Source organism: Gavia stellata, chromosome 6 (genome assembly GCF_030936135.1).
Source record: "Gavia stellata isolate bGavSte3 chromosome 6, bGavSte3.hap2, whole genome shotgun sequence".
In the NCBI taxonomy this organism is placed as follows: domain Eukaryota; kingdom Metazoa; phylum Chordata; class Aves; order Gaviiformes; family Gaviidae; genus Gavia; species Gavia stellata.
In genome coordinates, this window is record NC_082599.1 from 60,264,843 (window position 1) to 60,291,556 (window position 26,714).

The window sequence follows — 26,714 nt, forward strand, 5'->3', positions numbered from 1 at the left end:
ACCAGCCCTGTTACCTCGCCTTGCCTGATGGTCCCCTGGGCTGACAACCCTGCCCTGACTCAGCCTGGGGACAGCAGGATGGTGGGATGGCACCCTGTCAGTGAGGGCACAGCCTGCGCAGGGGTTGTTCGCAGCTCCTGACTCGGCCCCCTTGCAGAACAGCTCCTGCTGCTTCCTAAAAAGACATAATACCTGTTATGAATTGCCAAAGATTTGTCTCTTTTTTTTTTCTTCTTTTTTTTTTTTTACTTTCGATTTAGCATTCTGCTTAGATTCCCGAGAAATGGAGGGAGCAAGGTATTACAGATACTGCTTAAAAATGCAGAGTGATGCTAGCTTTAAAGCATTGTTTCCTCTGCACAGAGTATTCCTGGATGTTGCCGTGAGTTACGCTGTGCCAGGCAAGTGTTATGCTCTTACAAGGGTTTGAAGATCAAATGGTGTTACTCCCACTGGTCAGCCCAGGACATATCCACATTGGGTTTGTGTGCACATCTACGCCACTTGCCACTTTTAATGCTTAGTAAGAAACAAATACTGTCCTGGGATTCTCCTGCTACTTGCTCGTTTCCTTTGTAGAAAACACACTTCACTCTGAAGCATCTCTCATCCTTGGATATCTTGTGTGCAGAACGTATTCAGAGCAGATTAGATCTGTTGGTCTAGCTACTATATGAGACCACAGAGTGGATCTCCATGGACGGTCACAGAACACAAGATCTTGTCGCTAAGTCCTAGGAGGATCATATTGCCACTGGCAATGTGAGCAACACCTCAGTTGTGTCTGATGAGCTTCCATGTCAGTGCAATTTCTGACTTCTCCGCTGCCATTGTCATCTCGGCAGCTTATTTAAAAGCAGCGGTCTTTGCGTGTGACAGTAGTCATGCCTCCCGTTTAGAGTATGGACTGGAACCCCTAACACAGCTTGCATAGCTCACTAAACAGTCCGTGGTGAGGAGTGGCTTTTGTCCTCTACCAGGAGAGACTCTGTTTGAACCGGTAACTTGGATAAGAAATGAAAGACTTTGCAACTGACCACAAAACCTAGCGTTCAGCTCTGCTCTTGGTATTTGTTGAGAGCTCTCATTAACTTCTGTGGCAGTTTTATTACAGCCAGGCTAATCACATTGAGTCCTATCAGCACTGAGCCTTGTTAGCTTTATAAGGAAAAGCAGATCTTTATTAAAAATACCAATTGAAATCTATTTTGAATCAGTAAATTAAAACCTGTTGCTTCCCTCTTCTTTCTTTAGTTCTCTGTTCTCGGTACTTGGATGTTGGTAAGATAATGAGTGAACCGTATAAAATTTGCATTTCATGTGCAAACTCTGTTGGAAGAAGCTTCTGTCAGAGAGTGACATAGAGACTGACAGATAAGATACCTTAGAAAATGTTTTCTGACTAGATACGTCTATGTCTCTGACTTGTGCACCTCTGTTCGTAACTGTTACTGTTCTTATTCTGGATTGCTTCCAGCCTTGGCGTGCTCAAAGAGTTCCTCAGAAGTTTTTAAAAATCACTCAATGTAAGTTTCTTTTTTCCAGTGAAATGGTGTTACCTTTTTAAACAAATTTCTGATGTTAAATTCCAGTTTTGAATTCTTGTGTAAAATATGTAGTGAAATATTTAGGAAAGATTTATCATTTCTGTCATACCAGGCTATAAGACAAATTATGGGGACTTTTAATGTGATTAAATAATGACAATGATTTAATATAACTAAAGGGGAAAATGCCCAGTATGATAGGGCTATGCACCCAGCGCTAATAATGAAAGGACACTTTTAGTTTTTGAAATTTAGTTCTCAATTGTTAAAAGCTGGGGGGAGAAGACACAAAATATTAGTTTTTTTGAACAGCTAATAAATTTGCTATACTTACAACTTTGATAATTTGAGCTAAGTTGATGGGCACATCATATCTGAGTGGGTTTAGTACTCTGTTCCCAGCCTATTCAACCCTTAAGTCCAAAACAAATTCTTTTTTTAGCATTTAAATATTGCGTTGTCCTTGCGCGTGCGAGGGTTTACCAAATCCTTTCTAGATAATATTTCTGAGCTTAAGCATATAAGCATATTTCTTACATGATTTTCTCCATTGTGAAGCTATGGAAGAACCATAAACACTTTTGTGCTCAGTAACTGTATTACGTAAGGCATTCTTGTGAAAGAATATTCTGTTCGAAAGACAGGAAGAACGCCACTTTTTAAAACACTTCAAGTGGAAGATACAGTCTAGTCAGAAATGTCCTGTATTTTGAGAAGGCTTGGCAGAAAAGTCTCCCCTTCAGTTGTCCTGCAGGAATTTGTGTGCAAGGCTGCGACAAACTATCACCTTGACATTTCTGAATGTTTGCCAGTGAAACGTGATGTTTTAGGCAGCAGCATCTTGCATGAACAAGTCTTGGATTCCAGAATCGGGCCTTCTGCAGAAAGCAGCATCGTGATAGATGCCGCCGCAGAAGGGGACCAGTGCACATGCAAGCATCTGATTTTAGTGAGCTTGAGCAGAGATTCAGCAGTCCCTGTGACTGAATGAATTACAGAAGACTGCCAGATCTTGCACTGAATTCCCAGTAACAAATGGAGAATTTCCATAAGTAAACTGGGCAACGTATGAACATACTGTGTCCAGTTCTGGGCTCCCCGGTTCAAGAAGGATGGAGAGCTGCTGGAGAGGGTACAGCAAAGGGCTACAAAGATGATTAGGGGACTGGAACATATTTCTTGTGAGGAAAGGCTGAGGGACTTGGGGCTTTTGAGTCTGGAGAAGAGAAGACTGAGGGGGGATCTCATTAATGCTGATAAATACTTCAGGGGTGGGTGCCAGGAGGATGGGGCCAGTCTTTTTTCAGTAGTGCCCAGTGACAGGACAAGAGGTAACGGGCACAAACTTGGTCATAGGAAGTTCCATCTAAACATGAGGAGGGACTTCTTCACTTTGAGGGTGGCAGAGCACTGGAACAAGCTGCCCAGAGAGGCTGTGGAGTCTCCTTCTCTGCAGATATTCAAAACTCGCCTGGACGCATTCCTGTGCAATCTGCTGTAGGTGACCCTGCTCTGGCGGGGGGGTGGGACTACATCATCCCCAGGGGTCCCTTCCAAACCCTGTCACTCTGGGATACTGGCCTGAGTCTCTGTAGTGGAAAGCTGGCATTTTAAGGCATGCAGGGGGGTCTTTGCAATACCTGTTAACCATGTTCATGGAAGACAGATTGCTTGAATTACATCAAAGGAGGAATGAGAAATAATCCAGAGATCCACAGTAAATACTGGAAGCCCAAGCTGCTGAGTTTTGAAAATGTGAAAGAGGAGCTTTCAATAGGGTAAGACCTGAGTTGCCCCCATTCCCCCCCCCCACATGTGTTTGAGGTGATTTGCCTCGTTTGGGCTGATGGAGGACAGCTGCTGTGGGTGCACTAATGGCGGTGAGGAGCTCTGCAGGGAGGTCGACTCTGAAGTTGCTCTGAGGAAAGTAAGTTTGGTGAAGTAGTAAGAGTGGTTTTGGCAGAGCTGCTGGGTTTGGGGAGGCTGGAGCTGGGGAAAATAGTTATGAACCTAACGCTGTGGGTGGGGGGGAGCGATGAGAGAAGGGTGATGAGCTTTTTTAGCACTGTTACTGCAGAGTAAGTGTTATACTAGATGCTGTAAGAAAAGGGAGTATGGTTCCTCACTCTTCTGCCTCATCCTCTTGTGAGCTGATGTTTGGGTGTCCCTGACGAAGGCTGTGGGCTTTTGAATTGCTCCTTGAGGACCCCTGCTTTAAGTCTCTGTATTTGTGACCTGAATTCCAGGAGGCGAATAATACTGTGTTCGAGCTCGGCAGTGGGGCTGTGTGTCTGAGCAATGCCGATCTCAGAGTAATAGGGGCAAAAAGTAAGCTAGAATTGCTGAAATCTCTAGAAAGAGGCTTTTGTCTCTTCTGCTCTTCGCATCCTCTGAGAAAGTGCTTTCAAGAACTGATTGTTCTCAGCCAGTGATGTCGGTATCAGTTTGTTCTTCTCCTTTTCCACACTCTGTATCTGAACTAATCAAATGTTCAAATCTGATACATGCTCTGCAAAACCTCATTTCTGGGATGTTTGTCTCTTTGCTGTTGAGAATTGAGATTCTCAGAGCCTGTTTATAAAGAAACTACCTTGTTTTCAGAAGGTTATTAAAAGGATCATATAATCAATATGCTAGCTTCCTAAAGAGGCTAATCTCTTTTCCAATAATACTTTTCAAAGGAAATGTCATCATAATTTATAACCGTCTCTGTGGATTCATCTTCTGTTATTTATTACATGTTTTCAAAGGATTTAACATAATGCATTTCTTTTCTAAGGTTGCAGGCTATTATTAAATTACCTCTTTTTTATTATTAAAATGTAGTCTCAAAATGAGGGTGAAGTTGTTTGGTTTAGTCTGAGACCTTCATGTAATTTTTCACGTGAAACGTGTAAGCCCCGAATTGCTGCATTTTTGAGTTGTTCCTGACAAACTGGGAAAAGAAAAGCTTTGTAGTCTGATATCTTTTTGAGTTTGGAGATGTTGCAGTTTTTTTGTTTTGTACTCCAATATTTATTTTTTAAAAAAATCACCTTGTTCTTAGTTTTAGTGCCATAAGCTGCAGTTACTTCTGCTGCTACTAATTTATTATCTGCTAAGCTGAGAACTGCTCTGCACCAGGTGTTTATGAAATGCAGAATGTGTAATAAATTGGAAGCAACTTGCATTTTTATTGTAAGTAAATGGATGGAGTCTGTGTTCAGGACAGAAAGGGCTGCAGTTCCAAAATGAGCAATAGCATCAGTACTATTTGGTGAAGGTTAAGTGGAGAAAATGAGCATTAGGATGCAAAGCAGAATATGGGTAGTCAACCTGCAGTAATTATGTTGAAATTAAAAAGTCAGCTGCAAATGACTCTATCAGATGAGGTGTGAGAGAGAGAGGGTGGAAGGGCTGAAATTAGGCCTCAGGTTTTAGCAGCCCAACTGTATAAACAGCTATATGTAGCTCTAAATTACAATCAGGTGTTGTGAGTTTTTAAGCTAAATTTCTACTAGGTGGGGGAAATACATTTGGGCTTCAGTGTAATAACAGTATGAAGTCAGGGTCTAATTCAGAGCATTTTCAGTCCCTTAAATGGATGACCTAGTTAACACGTTTAAAACTAATCAAGCAACATGCCTGAATTGCACCCTGCATTGGGGAAAGCTTGGGTATGAGGTGAGTTTAAGGTTTTTGCAGGCAACCTGTGCTCTATTGTTATTCAGAATGCACAACCAAATACTGTTTCCAGGGGACAGTTAAAAGAGAACATGTAATTAAGAATAGATAACTTTAAAACAGCTCATGTATGCTGTAAAATCAAAGTCAGAATTAATCATAGCCTGAAAAGGACTCTGCATGTAAAGACTTCAAAATTAATTAGCTTTTTCTTAAACTTTTCCATTAAGGCAATCTAGCATATTGCTTACCTCACTGTTAAAACACTTTAATTGCAAAAAAGCATTAAGGTGCTGATATTAAAATCCCGTTGACAGCCATTAGAAAGAAGAAACCTATTTTGAAGTCCCTCTGTAATTCTGGCTTTCTCAGACATGTGAGAGAATGAAGTTAATGCAAAGATCAACTGTAAAGGTGCACAGCAGTCAAAGTAACAAGAACTTCTGCAGATATACAGGCAGATGTTTTTCATCTCTCCATGTGTAATTTTTTTAAAAAAGTTTTTTTTAAATTCAAAATGGGGGAACATACTGATTTTAATTATGCTTGTTATTAAAAGGGCAGTATGTATCAACAGATAAACAAAGATTATCTAGGGTCTGTAGCATTCCTATGTACATCACCTAGTGTAGAAATATTTGACGAATTCTACATTTGTCATGAATATTCCCGTATGTGGAAGGCAGTATGATCAATCTGATAGGATTGAGAATTGGCATACTTAGATTCAGTCCTTTTTCTAAGCATTTCCCAGTGATACAATTTTGGGGCAACTTACTTCTCTTTCTCACTTGTGTGGGTTTTTCTTGTTTTGTTTTTTCTTCATTTACACAATGGGGATAATAATGCTTTTAAGTGCCTCGAGACTTATGAAAAACATTGCAAGCAGAAGAGCAATTTGAAAAAATGAGAAGAAAGCTTGTATAAAAAAAACTCTCTTAATTTCAAAAGTTTAATGAGAACAGTTGATCAGTGTAAAATCAGACCCTCGTTTATCGTCTACCACACTGGAAACATGCTAAATAGTGGTGAGCTAAAGTTTTAATTCAAGAACTTATTTTGTAAAAGCAAACTTTTTAAGAAAACTATGAAACTGTTCCTTGGTTTCCTGTAATTCCACAATTTTTCCTGGAAGGGAGGATCATCTTTCAAAAACTGCTAACCACCTCCAGTTACGGCCTCATAATAGCGTTGGGTTTTGCTATTTTCCTGTATGAATGTGTAAGACACTCATACTGCAGGTAGAAGTACGATGGGAAAAGTAGACTCTAAGACCTTTGTGCTTCTCCCTGGGCGTGTGACTGGAGAAGAAGGGCATAATAAGGACTTTACCTGAACTAGATAATCTGCGGGAGAAAGCAGAGGCCTTGCAATCAACTCTGTCTTATGTCCCCGGTATAAGACTGGTGGCCAGTTACCCCAAAGTGTCCAAGAATGGAATTTCCAAGCTTCCTTTAGCAGGAGCTGCTCATCCTTTCTGGAGTGTAGCCTTGAAAATGCAAAATGATACAGAGCAATTAAGACTTAATCCTGAGGTGGAGAAGCAGTGGAGCCCTTCTTCTGCCATGGGCTGCTAGGGGGTAGAACCCTACGAGTCGTCTTAAGCAGACTTCTCCTGCAAGGTGCTGTTACTTCATTAGAGCTGACCATTTTGGGTAGCTTAGTTGTTTTTGTCCGGGGCAAAAGCGTGGTTTGTTGGGGGATGTGCTTATGTTTTGTGCCTGAAAGCGATGGAAGAGACTATTGCGCTGTACCTCAGCTGATGAGATTAAAGGCTGATCATCTCTCAGGCCTGGCTGGCAACTCTTTCAGAGTGTAGTAGTATTCTTTTTGTCACAAGCTGAAGCCATGGTAAGTGTTGCACCTGTGGAAGAAAATGGAGAACAAGGATAAGGAAAGCCAAAATACGGAAATTCATGCAAAGGGTAACAAAACATGGCAGCTCCGTTTCTTACTGCTTTGTTTGCTATAACAGTGTTCCGTGTGGTTCACATGGGGTAAATAAGCATTTTTGATTAACTGGCGTGAAACCCTGAGATACTTCTTCTGCTTTGTATGTTATACTTTGCCTTAATAACTAGAATGACGCTTATCTTCACAATAGTAGGTGTATGGCTCCCGTAGCAAGCATGGAGAATAATTATTGCTACTCCTATTATGACACTTCTCCGTGCATAAGATATATTCCGGATGGTATTTTTTTGCTACAGCTTGGTTCTTGTTTATGGATGCTACCTTTCTCAAACATCGTTATATTCATTTTTCCAATATATTCAGTTTTCCTTAGAGTGGAAGTTTTTGGCAGCTCTATGTGCCTGCCTTAGGAATCAGTTGTCCACGTTGACCCTTTCAACTCAGGAGCAAGAGCTGTGATGGCTTTTTGTAGTTTTAGTGTGGTGTTTTTTAAGTTTTACTCTCCTTCCCAAATGCCGTAACTTAAACAGGAGACAAAGCAGGGCAAGTTGTAGGACCAAAATCCGTTAGCAGAAGTAGGTGTTCGCTATCAGTCATACTTCATAACTGTTGCTTTAAAATTTCACCTTTGGTTAGATGGCTAATAGTTATCTTGGCTAGACAAGTCTTTCAGCAGAAGTAATGACAGATTACTGGAACTCCTTAAATATGTTACTAAAGCCTGGGGAATGCTCTAGGTATGTTTACTTTTAGCTAACTTTACAAAAACATGGAAGATGCTACTGCTTAATAAATACAGTCTGTGCTGATATTAGTAGAAGTACTTAAACGTGTTGGTGTAGTTTGTAGTTCTCCACTTTCTCAGTGAAAGTCTTAGCTGTACTACTTACAAGTACTTAGCTGTACATCTGGCACTATTCATCTTATTTTACTGGAACAATAGTGTCTGTCTTTTGAATCTCACCTGGCAAATTTTTAAGCCCATGTAGCTTTTACATTAACTCATCTATCACACCCATATTCCCTAATCACCTAATCAATTGTTTAGAAAACATGAGGTTAAATTTTCTTGTGTCTGTGGTTGCTCTATTTTATATATGTTTTCAATAGACTTTCAGTTCAGAAGGAACGAGTAGGTGCCCTAAAACAGAGGAAAACATAACGTGGTGTTTGTCACTTTTTTTAATATCTGCCACTGCTTCTTCAGAGCACTACAAATATCACTGCATTTCTCAATTCATACTCAGGCTAACTGAGCTACAAAACTTGTTGTGCCTTTCTGAAATTCTTAACTATGCCTCTCCTTTTCAAACCCACTTCCATTTTCCCCATTTTCATATTTCTCAATTTCTTTGTGGTTGCCTATCAACCTCAACAGTTTGTTTCCTCCTTTTTTCATTCCTTCTCTGATCATCTACTCTGATTTTTTTTTTTTTCCCTGCACTTTTTCCTCCTTTGAATCATTTAACTCTCTCCCTTTTCCTGCCTGTGGTTCTGCTCCTAAACATCCCATAAGTCCTGTGTGATCCTGAGTTATGTTTCCAATGCGTGTGTCCCACTCCTAGGCAGCAACCCCCTTATTCTTAAATGTGTTGGGGAGAGCTGCTCCCAGTGTCTCGCAGTGATGGGCACCATAGCCAGACACTGGAGCTGAGGCTGTGCTGGGACAGTCCCAGACGGGTTGGTTGTTGCTTGGGAGTCCTTCCTTCTCTGGGCTTGTGCAGATGGGCCTTTGATGGGCTGAGAGCAGCCTGGCAGGGTATTATTTGGGCTTCTCCCCTGCCATTGCATCTTTGATGGGCTGAGAGCAGCCTGGCAGGGTATTATTTGGGCTTCTCCCCTGCCATTGCATCTTTGAGCTCCTCTGTGGGTGTGCAGATGGGCTTTGTTCACAGAACCTGACACTTTCCCATGTTCTCCTCCCCTCAGTGAATAGTCTAAATGAATACTCTACAGTGCTGCTCTTGAAACAGGTACCAACGAAAGAGAGTGCGTGCCAACCAGGGTAACCTTCAAGGTACCCCTCTAACATGTTACTAATTTCACAGCTCATCCATTATGTGAAAAAGATGTGAAAATGATTTCCAGTAAGTTGTCAGGACACAGTCGTTCCCAGTTGCAAGTATTGGAGAGAAAACATGAAAAACAGGACACGGAGCAGATGTTTCTGCTGATATTTTTATGGCAGTTGAGAGTTGAATTCTGTTGGCATTGCGAGTTGCTTAGTGATTAATGGAAATGACAAAGATGATGCATTGGTTCTAAATTGGTGTCAGGTTGATAGAGGACATTTTGATTGAGATAATGTAAATGCTGATATGAGCATTTGTTTTGGTAGTGCTTTAGTTCTTTGCTGTTGGGGGAAATAAGTGCTCGGCTCCTCTGAAAAACCCGCTCTCTGGTTAGGTGTCTGTAAGTCTGTGTGTATAGCAATTGCTTTGTAGTTAAGCTACTGTTTGTTGGTGTGGTTTGGTTTTTTCAAATGTAAGCTTATAATGTAAGGTTTTCAGAAACCTTATTTTATTTGACCAGTATTTTTTTAATAACTTGAGGAAGTTTTGCTCAAGTAAAACTTGTATTGAGTAAGTATAGCCAAGCAAGGTACCATATTTTCCTTCACAGGATTGCTGGTTGTGATAGGTTCAGTTACAAAAATGTGTGGGGAGAAGGGGGGAAAGGGGCAGGAAATAGTAACAATTACAACTGTTGGGGCCTGTAAAAATAAAACTTAATTACAAGTTCTACAAATAAGCATGAGAGTAATGCATCTTGATTAGTAATATTCATAAGTAAACAAAAACTGACACTATAATCTCTTTTAAAGCTGTATAATGAGACTATCTCTTTGTGCAGCTGAGCATTATTTAACATTGATGAGGAAGTTCAGGTCTTAAGACAGATCAAATGCTGTGATATCCAAGGTGGGAAAGAACCAGCATGAACTTTCTGGGAAAAGTCCTCAGGTTTAATCTGTGGTTTTGCTATTCGTAGCCACTTACAGACACCTTGTATTAAAATAAGATTCCAGATATTTCTGTAACTTTGACCTAAATTTACTGGAGTTGTCTGCCCTACTTTGGCCTTTGTTTAATTTGCTGAGGTTTTCATTTGTGTATCTCATCGTGCTTTAGAGTGCAACCAAGTGTTCGTATTATGCAGCTGGGAAAGGGTAAATTCAGGCTTGTACCTTGTCTCCTTTTTTTCCATTGCCCTGGCAATACAAAGTAAGTGGGAGTGAGGGTAAAAATCATACTTTTTCTTTAGAGGTAGGGATTTTTCAAACTTCATTTTTATACCAACCTTGAAGCCTTTTGCATGGGAGAGAAGGATAGGAGGGAAGAAGGTGGCGAGATGCTATTGGCAGTGTTCCTGTTGTTTCCCAGCCGGAGAAAACTCAAATGAGCTCCAGGCAGCTCTGAAGCTTTCTGCGGCTGGGACCAGTGTAAGAGCAGCACGAGCGCAGTGACTATCAAAGAGCTGCTTTGACAATCTTCCCCCTCAGATGCAGTGCCCAGTAATGCGTTACAGCTACACAAATGTGCCAAACCAGCCAGATTTAAAATGAAAGCGTGCCTTACGTGGAGATGTTTGGCACGAATTGTAGTTCTCCCTTTCAAATGTTTTTATCCTGAACGGTGTTTATTTCAGCCGCGAAGAACCATGCTAGAATGCAGGGGTTTTTTTTTAAAAAAACAACCCCAGTGTTTGTGTATCCTTGAATGACTTAATTCTCAAAAGCACCTTGTTAAAAATTGGTGTCTAATTATACTTCTTTCTTGTGATGTCTGTAGGCTGACACTGTTATAAGGATGCTAATTGCCTAATCTGTGGCTTCTAATTTAAAATCACTGTTAAATTTGTTTAAAAATCCATCTTTGATCAGCGCTTTGGATTTAAATTCATTTCTCTGCCCCTGCTCCCCTAGCCCAAAGCGAAGAAAGAACAAAGTTGAGAGAGAAACAGAAGCGCCTCTGGTTTTGCCATAAATCGGATGTTTTTCTTCTGTACTCATAGCAAATTCCTGGGTTGTGCTACTGCGTGGTAACTCAAATTACAGTTTTCACCCCTGTGGCAGTAATTTTTCTTTATTATCCCAGTGGCAAATAAACTCACGCTTTCTTATTCTGATGGCAACCCCTCTACTTTCTTCCCTTTGTTACCACAATGGTAATTGTCTTGTTTATCACTGACATAAATGAGCCTAGAGTCAACTTGACACAAATTTGGCAAATTTCCACGTATCTTGTTATTTTTATTTTTCTCTGCTTTTTAATTTCCTTTCTGTTTCTACAGGGCATATTTGAGTATTGCACTAATAATGAGAATCCTTTATAAGTTCATTAGCTCACAGTAGGAGGCAGAGGGAGAGTGTGAGGCGGATATATCAGCCAGGAAGGTGGCAATCCATAACTCCAGAGCTTTAAGAAGGCTGAAGCTGAGATCAATGGCAGCAGGAAGAAGGCTTGTGCTGGGTCACGAAGGAGCTTTGCTCATGGAAAGTTTTAGCGGTGTGACAGCCAGTGCAGCGGTGGACAGAAATGTACAGTAGTCCAGCCATAAAGCACTAAAAACCCTTCTGTTGGTTTACCTTCCCAATTAATTTAAAAAAATAGTGTGTATGTGTGTATTTAGATAATATTTTTATTTATATATAATATTTATATGCAGAGAATATTATGACTATATATAAAAAATGAAAGAAAGGTCTGTCTTTTGGGAGCTATTTTTGAGATGCAGAGCAACTGAGCATTGGGAAGGACTGTGCTTAGGAAGGGTTAACCAACTGCATAAGTAGAGGTTGAGGAAAACTGCTGGGGTTTTGGTTGTGTTTTTTTATTTTATTCTGTAGAAGTGGGCTTTGTTGCCTGCATATTTACCTTGTAGTTCATTACGTATGCTTCTGTGAACAAGGAAAACACTATTTTGGGTTGAATTAACAGAAACATGACTTGTGGGATGTACAAATTAATCCCGCTGAGCTGAGCGTTGTCAAATTTTGTATGCTGAGCCTCATGGAAAAAATTGGAGAATCCAATCTGCTCTGGAGAGCAGAGCAAGAAGAATAATTTAGCACCTAGAAAACACGACCCGTGGCCAAGATGAACAAACTTGGCCTTTTTAATGTAAAGAAGAGATTCATATCTGCAAATAAACAAAAGATGGCTGCAAGGAGGAGTACAAGAAGCTGTTCTCCAGATTCATGGTGGGTAGAAAGGAGAAATGATGAGTTTAAACTGCAGCAGAGCAGCTTCACAGTATAGACAGAGTGGGAGAAATGCTGACGCTGCAGGGCTGGTGGAGCTCTAGGCTGCCTCGGCGTGTTGAGGAATTTAGATCATGGGAGACTTTTAACTGGAGTATATCAGGAATGACACGTGGATGTAATTGAGCTTTTTTGGGACTGAGGTGGATTAGGTTATCTTTGTGGTTCATCCCAGCCACACGATTCTGCTGTTAGACTAATTATGATCAGGAAAAAGATTCTGCTTTTTTTCCTGCACTTAATGCTCCAAATACAAATTGAGCAATTGAACAGCCTTTTCCCGGAACATCTTGTAGAATGGTGTAGTACTTCTTTAATGTGATGTTAAAAGTGGCAGAACTAAACACTTATGTTTAAGTTAACTTGCATTTGAACTGTTGCAAGATAGCTGTGCTGTGTGCGATAGGCTTCTAGAAATCTCACGTGGCCACAGTGAAAGGATGAAGTTTTGGGCTTTTACAATTCATGTGTTTGTCCTGTCCAACTGTGAGAACAAACTGAGGGCCCCTGCAATGATTGTATCCTGGAGAAAAAAAAAACAATCAAATCTCAGTTTCACTCTGCAGGTGTGTGAGGATGCCAGGGGTTGTGCTTGCGTGTGCTTTTGGGACTGCGATAGCTCAATTCAACTTCTGGCTGTGAAGGTAGCCTAGGCACGGCTGAGCAGCAGTGATTGCTCTTGGGTTTACCACAACTGGGAAAACGATTGGCTAAAGCATGTGCCATGTCATATACAGCCGTCATTTGGTGGACTTGTTCATGGTTACCTTCCAATAAGCTCAAATTTTCTTATTTACAGTGAAATATTTGAATTGCTTAATGGCATTTATATGTGAAAGTTGCGCTGTTGCTGGGTGGCTGTTGATGTATAGCAACATCTCTTGAAAAACATGAGAAAATCGTAGATGCAACATGAGCACATAAATTGTATTACTCACGGGGCTTTGCAGGTTTTGGTTTACTCAAATTTTCAGTTATACATGAAGCCAGGAAGTGCAGGTTTTCTGATTTCCATCATCATTAATAATTAGGCAATATTGCATTGGCAAATGCATGTCACATTTGGACACCTTCTTATTTCCTGGGTTTTCCTGAATGCAAGTCATGTGGTTGTAACTGAATGTAGCGTAACTGAATCTAGAGTTGTTGTATTTCTTCAGAAAGAAATTCCTGGAATTTCTTTAGCATCACAGTAGGTCCATTTAAAAAAAAAAATATTTCCCAAAAGAACTTTAAAACTCCAAATGTATCTTTTTATGTAAATATCGCATTTAAGATGTGCATAAAGCTGCAGCTCATCAAGAAATTCCATTTTCTTCTTGGACATGAGACTCATTGCAGTTCCTGACACATTCAGGTGCGGTTTCCAAGTGCCCGTAGATAGGGCACAGAAACTCAGCATTCCAGCTAGCTGAGCATGCCGGCACCTTCCTCCTGCGTTGGCATGACGTGGTGACACACTGCGAGTGGCCGTGGCTGGCTGCTTCCTGGGTCGCGAGGGCTAGGAGCCTTGCAGGTCTTCCAGCTTTATCTTACTAGACCCTTATTTATTTAAAGTGCTGCTTCCTGTGCTTTTCTCATCAAGGTAACCTAATTCTGCAGGAGCATCTCAAATACCTGAAACTTAGCTGTGTGGCTTGTGGTGAGCAGCTCTTGGCTGAAGATCCACCTTCTGGTCATGCAGAAATTGCTGTCTCTAGAAGTCCATCAGAAGTTTAGTTTGAAGAACTACTGTTGGTGTTGCAAGACAGTTTTGTCTAGTTAGGATTTTATTTTTGTTCCCCGCTACCACCGCTTTTTGTTTAGGGGAGGCTGTTATTTTAGCAAATAGTTTGAAGGTATTTTTAAATCGAGAAGGATTTTTGGAAAGGTGTCTTTGGCTGTATGCAGAAACTAAAACAGGCCTTTTGCTGTCATTTTTACGTTAAGATAATTAGGTAGTAGGCAAAAATAGCGAGGAAAAAAACCCCAAAGCAGAATCTCCTTTGTGTAGGATCAGATTGCGTTTGGTGTTTTTAATGTTTTGGAGCTCTGTTTAGGTGAGTGCGCCTACACTTAGAAAAGCTGAAGCGTGTTGAAACAGCTTGAAAAACTTTGGGTACATGTGCAGTTCTGTATCAGAGTGGTGCTGGTTTCTTCTTCAGCTTTAGTTTCCTTCTTCTGTCACTATTTGACTGATGAGTTTTTCTGGATGCTGGTGGTGGGTGGTGCTCCTTGGTTTTTTGATTTGTAATTTATTTTAATTTCAGTTCTCACAGCTGAAGGTGCTGGGAGCATCTGTAAAATGACAGCCTAAAAGTGTAGAAGGCAAACCCAGAAATGTTTAGCAGCAGTTTCCAACCACGTCTGCTTTGCCAACACCTGATGAACAAGGGCACCCTTACCATTTGGAAACCTGGCAAAAGCTGCTTTGGAAAACATTTCAAGCTCACAATAATCAAGATCATGTTAAGTTACTGTTCTACTACTGAGTAAAGGCTTAGTTTGGTTAAACTTAGATCTTTTCTTGTAGGTAGGATAATTACAATAATATAATTACAAGCAGAACAATCTTCTAGGAAGGAGTGTATGTGTGTATGCACATGGGAAGATGTTGAGGGATTTATGGACCAAAAATATACTCGTTATATAAAAAATAGACATTGTTATATAGAACTGTGTTTTAACATAATTGAATGTAACAAAATTGCAATGCAGAGCATTTTTGAGAGTGTGCATCAATACAACATCAATTTCTAGCAATACTTGCATCTCGTTGGCATATCCGAAAGGTTTACTTCACTTTTAAAATGTGAGATGTAAAAGTTAAATACTTGTTAAAGTCAACAAAAAATAAGTGTGAACAACACTTGTGTACTTATTCCAAGGTTAGCTATAACTGGAGACTGAACTTTGGATTTTATTTTACTTTTTCTGTTCTTAGGCATTATAAGGCTGAGTTCCAAACTACAGATTTTTTTTCTATCCAAACTTTAAAAAACTGACAGACATAAGGTTTGGTTCTGACCATTGCAGCAGTAGTCCTACAGAATAACAAGAACATTGAGGTAGTGTTGCATCATGTTGGTTTTTTGTGGGGCTTTTAAAAAACTTCTTAATATACATGAAGTAGTAGAGCAAACCAGCAGCTTCATGTGTTCTTACTGTCAGAATACAGACCTGGAATTCAGAAGGGGTTTTGTTCTCATGTAACTTGCTTTCAGTCATGGTGAGACTTCTAGTTCACTTAACCTATTTTAAAAAAACTGTATCAGACATGGTTTCTCCACCATATAGCATTGGAATGAGTAAGGGTGGGGATAGGTTTGTTGTTGTAGTACTGCAGACCAGAAGATTACAGTGCATGTGTGTTTATATATAAATTTATTTTTTAATATTTTCAGTTTTGCAGTTCATCTTCTGAATATATATATTGTAATAATGCAACAAATAAAACTTGTTCCTTGCTTTTAAAATAAACTGCAGGTATGCCATATCAGCGTGCAACTATTTCTTGAGTAAGTTTGGGGTTTCCCCCCCCCACACACACTTGTCTGTTCATGCTTTTGTCCCTTTTTAAGGGGCTCAAGAGTTGAAACCAGCCTGAGGGGCATAAACCCAAACACCTCCCAGTCTACTTCTTTTTCTGTATTTTTCTGGGAAGCTGAAAGTGAAGGAAAGGTGTAGCTGGACTTTGAGGATCTGATGCGCTGCCGACTTTTGTCACTTTTACTATCATGTAATTCCATCAGTTCCTGCGAATCTACACCTTTATTATGCCCCTGTAAAGCTGAGGAGATTTACTCCTCTATTAGCAGCAGTTTAAAGGAGTTCATCCCCTGCAGCAGCCATATTCACTGACAGGAATAAAATGTATTGTAACACATCCATTGTGTCACAGAGCGCAGACTGTCATGCTATGTCTTCTCTTTATAATGAGCTTTATACTTATAAAAGGAGGCTATTTGTCAGCCCTAAAATTAAAGCTGCCTTTCTACATAGTGATGCAGAAACTGTAGTTCACCAGGGTGCTTCTGAAATTCCACGGGAACGTCATGTAGGGTAACAGAGTTGCTAAATCCTTTCTGTCATTCAGCTCTTCTGGTTTCTAGAGATAGCCAGCAGCTGTTCCAGCTGTGTGGGATAACTCTCTCTTGATCTTTATGCCAGTCAGAAAGTAAAACGGGAATGAGAACATCTGCTTCCCTCGATCAGTGAAGAGCCATTGAAATCTAAGAGAAGTTGACTCTTCCCAACTTTTGGTTAAGTGTCTGGAGCTGGAAAAAGCTATTCTGTAAACTGATTTTTCTGAACTGTTTGCTCTTCCTCAAATGTTTAAAATAGAATATCCTAAAAACTCAGAAATGAGCATTGTCTTCTCCTGTCCATCAACACCTCCCCTTTGGGGTTCAGATAAGCAGTTCTGGGAGTGGAAAAGAACCCATGAAGAAAGGCAGCAACGAAAATTATGTTAAGGTCTATGTGGCTACAAGGTTTTTCTTCCTTAGTTTTTGTTTCACTCTAAGCTGTTCTCCCTTAGTCTGCTTCTCTAGTAAGCTTTTTCTAAGAGGAGATACTTTTCCCCTGGAACCCACTGTTGTGAATGTTAGCTTAGTAAATGGTGAACTTCAAAATGCGTTCGTAGTTGCTTTTATCAGCTGATTAAAATGACTGGATTTTTTGCCCAGACTAAGAAGCTTGATGTTCCACACCGAAAGTTAAAATGAGGGGGGTTTAATGTTTTTTTAACTTCCTGTTAGAACACAGTCAAGCCCTTTTAAATTTTCATATGAAATGGATTTGGTGCTCTCAGTTTCATCTGTATTGTTCAGGTGATGAAACTTTAAAAAGACTAGAGCATCTTCTTGGTGCCTTTCTCTTTCTGTTTTTGATTTTTTTTTTTTTTTTTTGGTATGTACTTTTTACCTGACTTTAAGACCTTGGATCACTGTCCTGACCAGGTTTTAGCCTCTCATTGCTTGTAGACAGTTTTTGATGCAATATGAAAGCATGTCAAGAGCGAGGGAGCCATTTGTACGGTGGTGTTCCCCTCCCTTCTCCTCAGAAAGAATATAACATTTAAAGAAAACCTACCCAAACCTGGATGTATTATGCTAGAAGTTGCTTATCTGGACATCAGGGCACATGTGAGTTTTACCTTTGGCTTGGAAGATTTTGAGGTTTACTATTGTAAAGTCCCTTAAGAGTGTATATATATTATGTGTTTGAACCAAATACCAAGAAAGTAAATACACATTTTTGGCATTTTACTTCTACTGGCTTGAAAAGCAGAAGTCTATTGCCTTTGTGTCTTCAGTCATTCCATTCTCCCCCCCCCCACCTTATATTTGAGAAGAAATCAGCACTAAAAGACTCTTCTCGCTCTCCTTCTTTCTCTCTCTCTGTGCCTCCTTCTTTGTATGTAGTTATATGCAACCATTTCTCCTTATTCACATGTGAACACCGTAGACTTTATATCCAAATCTTGCATTTTGCTGACTTGTTCTTTCTTGGCTCTGTTAATTTTTTTTTGCTTCTTTATTGTAACCTTTATCAGTTTTCTAATTTAAGCTGTTTTGATTCTGCCGTGGTCTTTTCCCGGTTGTATTCTGTTTTCATTTTCTTCTGTGTTTTAATGTACTCGAGTGACTTTTAAAACAATGTTCCTTAAGTGTTTGTTCTTTCATCTCTTCTAGGTTTTCTTTGGGTTTCTCAATTGCTTTTTTTACCTGTTCTCCTTCTGTCTTACACACTACTGATCTTTTTGTGCAGCATTTCGAAAACCCATTTAAAAGAAATACTGAATTACAAGGTGATCCTCTGTTGTCTTCCTTTCTACGTCGTCATCTACTTTGACATCTTGGTATCACATCTTACTCTTCTCCCCTTCACAGCTGCCTTCTCTGCCTGGTGTTTGCCACTTTTGTTCTGCTCTTTGTTAGTGGCTACCCTTTGCCATCTGAAGTCAACAAAAAAGTCACTTTCTGTCATCAAGTGCTTCATACATCAGAACATGATTGTTTGCTGTTTCCTATTGCATCTTGATCACCAGTTATTTTGTCAGTATACCAGCTTCACTTATCCTTTTATTTTGTTTCTATACTCCTGTTATGTGATTTGTACATTACTGCTCCTTGTACTAGAATTTACCCTTTCCTTTTTGTTTATTCCCATTTTTAAGGTCTTTAAGTATACATATGGATAAAACCTGCCAAAAACCTATCGCGCGCTCGTGAAAACCCTTTTCACAAGTTGAATTTATTTAGAATATCACACTCTTTTGTCTTTATTTTAAAAATGATCTTAATGTCTATTGTTTGGTGTTCAACATAATGTTGAAGCTTAACAAATGCTAACTTACTCAAAAGCAGCCTGTTCTGTGCTGTCATACTAAGTAATAACTACCTACCACTTTCTATTCTCCCATTCCGGAAGAACAGAAGCAAGGGTGTTGTGTCTAAACCCTCTAATTTTCTGTAAAAATATTCAGTAGGGATAAATGAGTGTCTGATTAAACAGTGTAACTTGGTTTTGTCTTCCATATAACACTCTCGAATATTTTTTTTTTTTCTCAATTGTGGTAGTATGTCTGTACAAAGATTGGCCTGTCTTCTTGAAAGGAGCAAACTTAGAGAAAAACGTCCTCTGGCCCTACATAAAGATCTGGATACTACAGAGACAAAACTCCCTTGGTTTTCTGAAAGGGTTTAGAAAATGAAAACACCAAATTTCTGGGAGATCATAAACAGTATTTGCCACCTTCTTGGCTTGACCTGGAATGCATCTGTTAAAATTTGCAACTTGGAATCACAACAATTATACATTAACAGAGTTGGTGTTTTGTGATTACGTTTAGGTAGCGTGCGGAGAGTTAGAGAAATATTGCTGAAGAAATATTCTGCAGGTTTCCTTATGAAACCTGCATGAAGTGTTTGAAAACAGGCACAGAGTCTCCTTCATAACAGAAGAATCTGTTGACCTTAGTTTGGGGAGAAAGTGGAAGTGGCTTGGAATATGCCACAATTTAATTAAAGTGTCTGCTGCTTGTATAAAATTGACTTTAGATCCTGTAATAAACCCTGAATAATTTCCAGGAAATAATTTCTCTTGTAGCATCGACCAGGAGATTCTCTTTATACATAGGTAACAATCTAGCTTTGCGTTCATGCCACATCAAAATTGGAGACTTTTTAGCTCTGCTTTTCTTTCTGCGTCTTGATAGCTGGTTAGAGGCCTTTTAAATGCCTGTGTGTGTGATCAGTCACTCGTCATCAGAGCCCAGTGAAACCGCTCTTCGTTACGGACATTTGAAATAAACCCGGTTTTAGCAAGGAGATCGCTTGCAAGAATTGCCAACAAATCAGATGAATTTTTAGGCTGGATATGAAATCTGGTTAAACAAACATTTCATTTCTTTTAGCAGTTGATTGATTGATCAAACAAAAAAGCTGTACCATCTGGTCCTTGGAAAACAAGGCAGCATTGCACACTCCTTTTTAAAAAATTTACATAGGAAAATATTTATATAATTTTCCAATTAGATCTATATACCAATTTATATAAATTACCAGTTTTACTTTTTCTGTGCATAAAATGATTTAATTTATTCATGTATAATACACAAAACTTTGTACGAGTCATACATTTCAAAGAAAATATGGGAATTACTAGAAAAGCTTTTATCTACAATGCTTATTATTATGTCTGAGCTGTTGATCCTAATGTGACTTGACGAGCAGTTTTACGACTTGAAATAGAAAGCAGTATAGAGAGGTCAAGGAAAAATTGAAACAAAACCCCCTGCTAAATCAATTAAACTTCTTCCAGTAAATACTGTGAAATCTTAGACCTTGCTGGAACAGAGTATTAGTTATGTAGATACCTGTCTCTACACAGCTCTGCAGTTATGTATTACATGTACTGAGAAATATCACAATTTTGATACTCGATGTTGTTCTGAGTTGTAATAAAACCTGCCAAGTTCTAACATTTACAGAAGGAAAAAAATCATAAGCTTTTTGGGGAAAGAAAACTAAAGGGAGAAGTATGTTGGATCACTAGAATTGTCTCTATTTATGATGTAAAACATAAATCAGTGTATAAACAATGTTCTAAAACAAAGTATTTTCAAAACTGCTTTAAAGATACTCCTGAAAAAGTTTGGTTGTTCCTTCCCATCCCGCCCCAGTTGGAATTCTCTTCCTATTCTGGCTTTCTCTCACATGCCAAAAAATGCCATTGAGTGCCTCAAGCTTTTATTCGCTTCTCTCTCTTTTGGAAAGATGCTTTGTTTTCTGTGAATGTCAGCGATGTTACTGTAATCTCAAAGGTATAGCTCTTGATATATAAGTAAAGTCAATTTATTGTCATTATAGATTTTTTCCTCCAGGATATGAAGGTCCTTATTGGTGTGTTTTATTTCATTCCAGCTATTTATGAACTCTCTTGTGAAGCATACAAACACTTGGGCAAAACTTCAAATTACTACTGGATAGATCCAGATGGCAGTGGGGCACTGGGACCTTTGAAAGTTTACTGCAACATGACAGGTAACTGCATTGTATTTGATAATTCATTCTTTTTTAACGTACTTGAGAGAGAGTCTGTTCATAATTCATATTTCTTGGCAAAAGGAAAATAATTGCTTAGAGCTTTTCATGAGAGGGGTTATCACATTTGTAGTCACCATTCAGTATGGTCTGAGTAAGGCCATAATGTATTTCCTGATGCTTTTTGAATTTCCTGAGCTTTTTGAATTACAGCTATTAATTAGCCTTAACAGGACTTTGTATCCTCAGTGGTGCATTATTTTAAAAAAAAGTAAATATATATGGCTATTTATGGAAACTACTGTGTATCAACATATTTGTAGTTCAGTAATGCCCGTGGTTCTTGGGGTACTGTAGAAGGCAGCTTTTTAGAAATGTCAGACTTTTATTTCTGTCCAGGTATTGCTGACTTTCACACACTTACCACCATAGGCAGGGAATAGAAATTAATTACAAGAGAAACAAAGCATTTGAGGTTTTCTGCTTTTGCCAGTTGTGTCTTTTTTGTTTCTTGTTGAACTTCTGAGACCATATGTATAACTGCATTAACTTATTTTGGTTTTGTTGCCTGTTTTTTTTTCCCTGCTTTTAACAGTAGTTTTGCATGGGTGATTTCCCATCTGGGCATTCTCACAAAAGATATCCTGTCTTAGTCATCTGCATTGCTGTGCTGAGACAGAAAAATCTGATAATGAAAAAAAGGGGGGAATATTCTGCACTGGGAGTGTATTATTTCTTTGATCTGTTAATGCATGACGATTGTCGCAGCATTTTTTTTTCTGGTATGAAATATTGGGTAGCTGATACACCAGACATGTCCCCTGACCCTTCCCCACATGCCTGCATAGTAAGTTTGAATTTCGGTCTGTTTGCACTGGAAATCTGGCATATGTCTGAGCCCTCAGACTTCAGCACCGGCAACACGAATGTGAAGGCGCTATCATAAGTTGAAATGGTAACTCTGCCTCTTTAGAGATCACCGTCGCTGAAGCTCATGTAGCTCTTCCTGGAGGCAGGAACCTGTATGTGTCTGGGCCCGGGGGTGCGTTTTATCCAAATTGAACGGGGAAGACTGGGAGGGTGGAGGGAGGAGGCTGACTTGAAGGGGGATGCACGGCACATGCAGCGGACCCCGGATAAAGTGCTTGTAGGTAGACAGCCTGTTGGACAACAGAAGAATACCATTGTTTCATATTGCCATTAATGTCTGCATGCGTATAATAAACACATGCCTGAAAAGGAGCCTGATCTAAGCTCTGGGAGCGCCATCAGTCCTTCTTAGACTGGAGAACCAGGCCAGCCAATCTGTTCTGAGGCACGAGCATAAAGGCAATCTTTCAGATAAGTGGATCCTGACCCATTTAGGGCTTTTTAAATCAGAACTAGCACCTTGAACTGTATCGGTAACTAATCAGGCAGGCACTGCAGGGAACAATGCCAAGAATTGCTGATATATTGTAGCGATTTCTGCTATTCAGAAGAAGAACCGCTGTGTTCAGCGCTAGCTATAGCTTTTGGGTACTCTTCAAGGGTAACTTCGTAAATTAAAAGTATACTACCGTAGCAGTGTCAGGCACAAAAAAGTACACCTATCCAGCACCACAGTATTGGTCGTTCATGTTAAATATAAATATACAGCAGAAGGTCCTAGTAGCTTGTCCAACCCGGGGGAAAAAACAGATAGGAAAAGTAAAATTAACCATTTCATTTTACTAATGTTTATCATCTACAAAATAACTTCCAGAGTACTTAAATGTGACCTTTTCCTAACCAGTGCAAGAAGTTCAGGAATACTAGGATAGATGATTTAGTGCTCATTTGCTGCATTTGGATATGACGCATGCTGTGGAAAAATGCAGTTTTCTGTTTTAACTGAATTGCTCTCATCAGCAACGCATTGCTCCAAGAAAAAGGCATTTTGCACTGATATCCATGTAACTATTTGAATTTTAAAAATAAGAACCTAACAGAACTATTTCTTCATTAAAATGCAAATGACTGCAAGAAATCTGTGAGAATTGATTGGAAGTAATTTTAATCTCTGCTTCTAAAACTGGAAGGCCACTCTGACAATCGTTGTCGGATAGCTTAGTAAAGCACATCACCCGTATACATACTGTGTAGTACCTATGCATTGCAACTGTTATAGTGTTCATTTTCTTTTAATTAGTGGTCATCTTAAGCACTGAAGACTGTGGAGGGTAAAGAGCTACGGTTTTTAGGGGGAAATTCACAACACCCTAAATGTTTTTCTGTATTGATACAGAGTATTATCAGTAAAATACCTACTAGAGAAGGGACAGAATGGAGTTGCTTGAGGGCTTTATTTTGCTTCATCGATAACACGTTTCTGTCGAACTCCGTAGCGATGATGCATGTCTTGTCATATAACAAAAGGCACTATAGCATATTAGAATAAGAGCAGAATTCTCAAATAATTTTAGTATAGGAACTTCCATAGGTTTATGGTATTACTGGCACTATATTTGAAAAAAACCTTAAACTAGCCTGAATGACAATTAACTTCTTTTTTGTGAACATGAAACTAAGTAACCTACAGATGTAGCTATACTGAATAGTAAATGGAAAAAAACCCCTTCTTCATATGGCAGGATAGTGATATTTTATTTTAATAGAGACATCCTGAACTATTATTTCCCTCTCTAGCTTGAGAGTCAAATCTAAATGTGCCTATTAACCCACAATGTTAAACAAACATATCTACGTTAAATTACTATTCAAGATGCTAATAGGCATTTTAAATATCCCTTGTTTCATTCAGGTGGAACTTAGCAAGTAAGAACATCCTGATGACCAAAAGGGTGATGTAAAATGTAACATGCTAGTTTGGTTCCTAGGGAAGACAAGTCCACAAGGTTAGGGTTATTAGCAAAGCTAGTATCCATCTTCCTAAAACAAGGTGGCTTGACAGTTATGTACTGCTTTCACGCTTACTGTAGTATAGTTTTACCAGTACAAAAGGTTGGAAAGTAAGCTGCATTCTCACTTGACTATAAACCTTCACGGACAGGGGCGATATCCTGAAAAGCCCCTGAAATTGTATCTTTAGAAACTGCATCTTTAGCCCTTGAAAGTACTGTATCACAAATATTGAATCACAAATTTAATTATTTCCTCATTATGTCAGCATTTCACCTACAGATTCTATAGTCAGAAAGTGTTAGGGTTCCAAAATGTGTCAAAAAAGTGGTTTTTTTTAAAAAAAAAAGAAGAGGAAATTATGGTGTGGTAGACAGCTGTGTGGGCATATTTCTGGGCATAATCCATATCCATCTTTAGTGTGTCTTAATTTAGTAAACTGGTGAATGTCATGATGAGTCCTGCCCCTTCACAGATGTTGCTGAGGTAACTGAAAATTGTTCTGGTTTCTAAGTTGTCCTGGCAATTCATTAGTGCAGTCCAAGTCATAGAAATACATATAGGCGTGTGCTCCACACAGCAATTCATGGTCTCTACAAACTACTCTGTATTGTCAAAGAAACCCCAGAGTCCCCCATTCTCTTGTCCTTGTCTTCTCCAAATAAACCTTGTGCTCACAGTGCTGTGTTTTGACAGTGAAGAGGAACCAAGCACTTAAATTTTATGTCCTCATAGTGGAATGAAAATGTTTGAGATTACCCATTTAAGTATCTATTCCTGCTGCAGTAACACAGCTTTTTCAAAATCTAGGGCGTTGCAATAGATGTTCAGCAGCTTTCCCGATACTTATCTATAGGAACAATGTACATTTTGGGAAGCTTTTTTCTTTTACGAAAAACAGTATTGCAAATGTTTAGAGTTGGAAAGCTGGAACTTTTCAAATTAATGCACTTACGGAAAAATAGTCCTTGAAGCTGTGATATGACATAATGTTTAACCATTAGACTGCTTTTCAGTTTAGCACAACTTGTTATCTTAGGCCAACAGGGAACTCTTCAAATGCTCTGTCGTCCTAAGGCCGAGACCTTACCTTCTTTCTGAGGCAGGTCCACAATGCAAAGTTAGATTCTGCGTTCAAGCAGGCTTTTCCAAAGACTGAGGGTTCCTGTCTCAGTATCTGGTTTAAGGCTTTTCCTGTTTTGTCTTTAATAGTCATTAGAACAGTAGCTGTAGCGGAAAGGCCTGCTCTTGTGAGATATTTGTTGGCAGATGTAAACTTTGAGTATATTACAGCTTCACCCCATGCTCTGTGTGATATTTTGTATTTCTGAATCTCTAGGCTTGATTCAGTTTCCTCTGGCAGTTCTTGTTTCAGTCCCATTGAGAAAGACACAAGAAATAAGTTAGTAGTATTCCCTATTTTTTCTGTTTCTTTCTTTTTTTCCCCTCGCCCCAAGGAGGATGGGGAAATGGTGTCAGATCAGTAAGTTTACCCTGATCTTACCTTGTGCGTTTGTTCCGCAAGAGTTTTCAGAGCGGAGGGTGAGGAATAAGCAGAGGAACAATGCACAGGGACCATAAGTGCTTAGTTATTTATCCTCATGGCTGTATGGCACGTAAGTGGGAGAGGCGGGCCAGCACTTCCGTAGTTCCTTGAGGCTTTATGCTGAGGATAGGGAAATCATAGTCTTCCTGCTGTTTCTTTAGCTTCATCATTTAGACCACTGATGCAAAGCAGAACTGAAAGGTTTCATAATTTATTTTACAGAAGATGTGTCAGTTAATTCTTTCTGTTGGTCCTGAAGTCATTATGCCTCCGTGATGTGGCTTTTATCTCATTTCAGGATCCAAATAGCTGCAAATGTAATGGCTCCATTTGAGTGGTACTTACCCTAGCCCCTTCCTAGCACAGTTCTTTTGCCTAAAGCTGCACATCTTCAAACACTTTGAGAAACCATTATACGTATTCATAGCCTGCCTCATTAAGGTCAAACATACTGAGTGGCTTCTCTACCCACTCTCCCCCTTCCTCTCTTCTCTCTCCCTTCGCTTTTTTTAACAGAAGTGGCACATGTAATAATTACTGCAATGACTTTGTGAGTAGACATTAAACTACCATAACTGTCGTATCCTGTGATTTTTCTGTCGTCTTCCTGTAAATAGTGGGTCACTGGAGTGCTTTTTACTATGACATATGTAGAAACATATGGCATGAATATAAATGTGCTATCCATCACTACGTACTGATGAAAAGTGCCCCAGCAGCGGTAAATGTTTAATTCTATTGCACATATCTGTATAATTAGTTTTTCAGATGAGACATTTTGCCCGAGAACTGATTTACTGTACTTCCAATCTACTAAAACTTTTATTCATACAGATATATATAAATGTATGTGAAACCTAAAATTTTGAGCAATTTAATTCAATAAATAAAAGTAAAGATTTTTTTTTCAGTGTAGATTCTCCAGTTTGATAGAGGAAGGAATTAGGATTTTTTAGTTGTTAACTCCAAATAGAATAAATGGGCACACATTTCAAAGCAATGAACAAAATTTTGTCATTGGGCTATGGTAAGTCGTTGCATGACTAGAGACCTTACCCAGTGTGATCTTATTGCAGAAAGCTTCCAATACCAGTATTTAAACTCATTTACCTAAAATACAGGAAGGAAAAATAGCTTCAGTGTTTAAAATATGACCTGTGAAACAAAGTTTTGATTTTTAACAGCATCTCTTGTACGCTTTTCCTTCAATTGCACGGCTCTATTTTGGTGGCTTTTTAATGAGACTGTCAGACATTTTTGCAAATTAAAATGACATTTGAGAGGTAGAAAGAGGAAAAGATAGTTAAGATGGAGAGAGGCTGTTGTGGCAGTGTATCCAAGCTTATTTCCTTGACAATGAAACAAGACCAGAA

The 26,714-nt window shown here is 39.2% G+C and overlaps 1 protein-coding gene across 1 annotated transcript in view; it reads left to right on the forward strand.

The window, feature by feature from the left end:
- CNTNAP2 (contactin associated protein 2) overlaps positions 1 to 26,714 on the forward strand; it is a 1,162,694-nt gene that overhangs the window by 769,924 nt on the left and 366,056 nt on the right. The window contains exon 12 of the mRNA XM_059818416.1: positions 20,796 to 20,915. Within this exon, the coding sequence (XP_059674399.1) occupies positions 20,796 to 20,915 (120 nt within the window). The remainder of the gene's footprint in view (positions 1 to 20,795; positions 20,916 to 26,714) is intronic.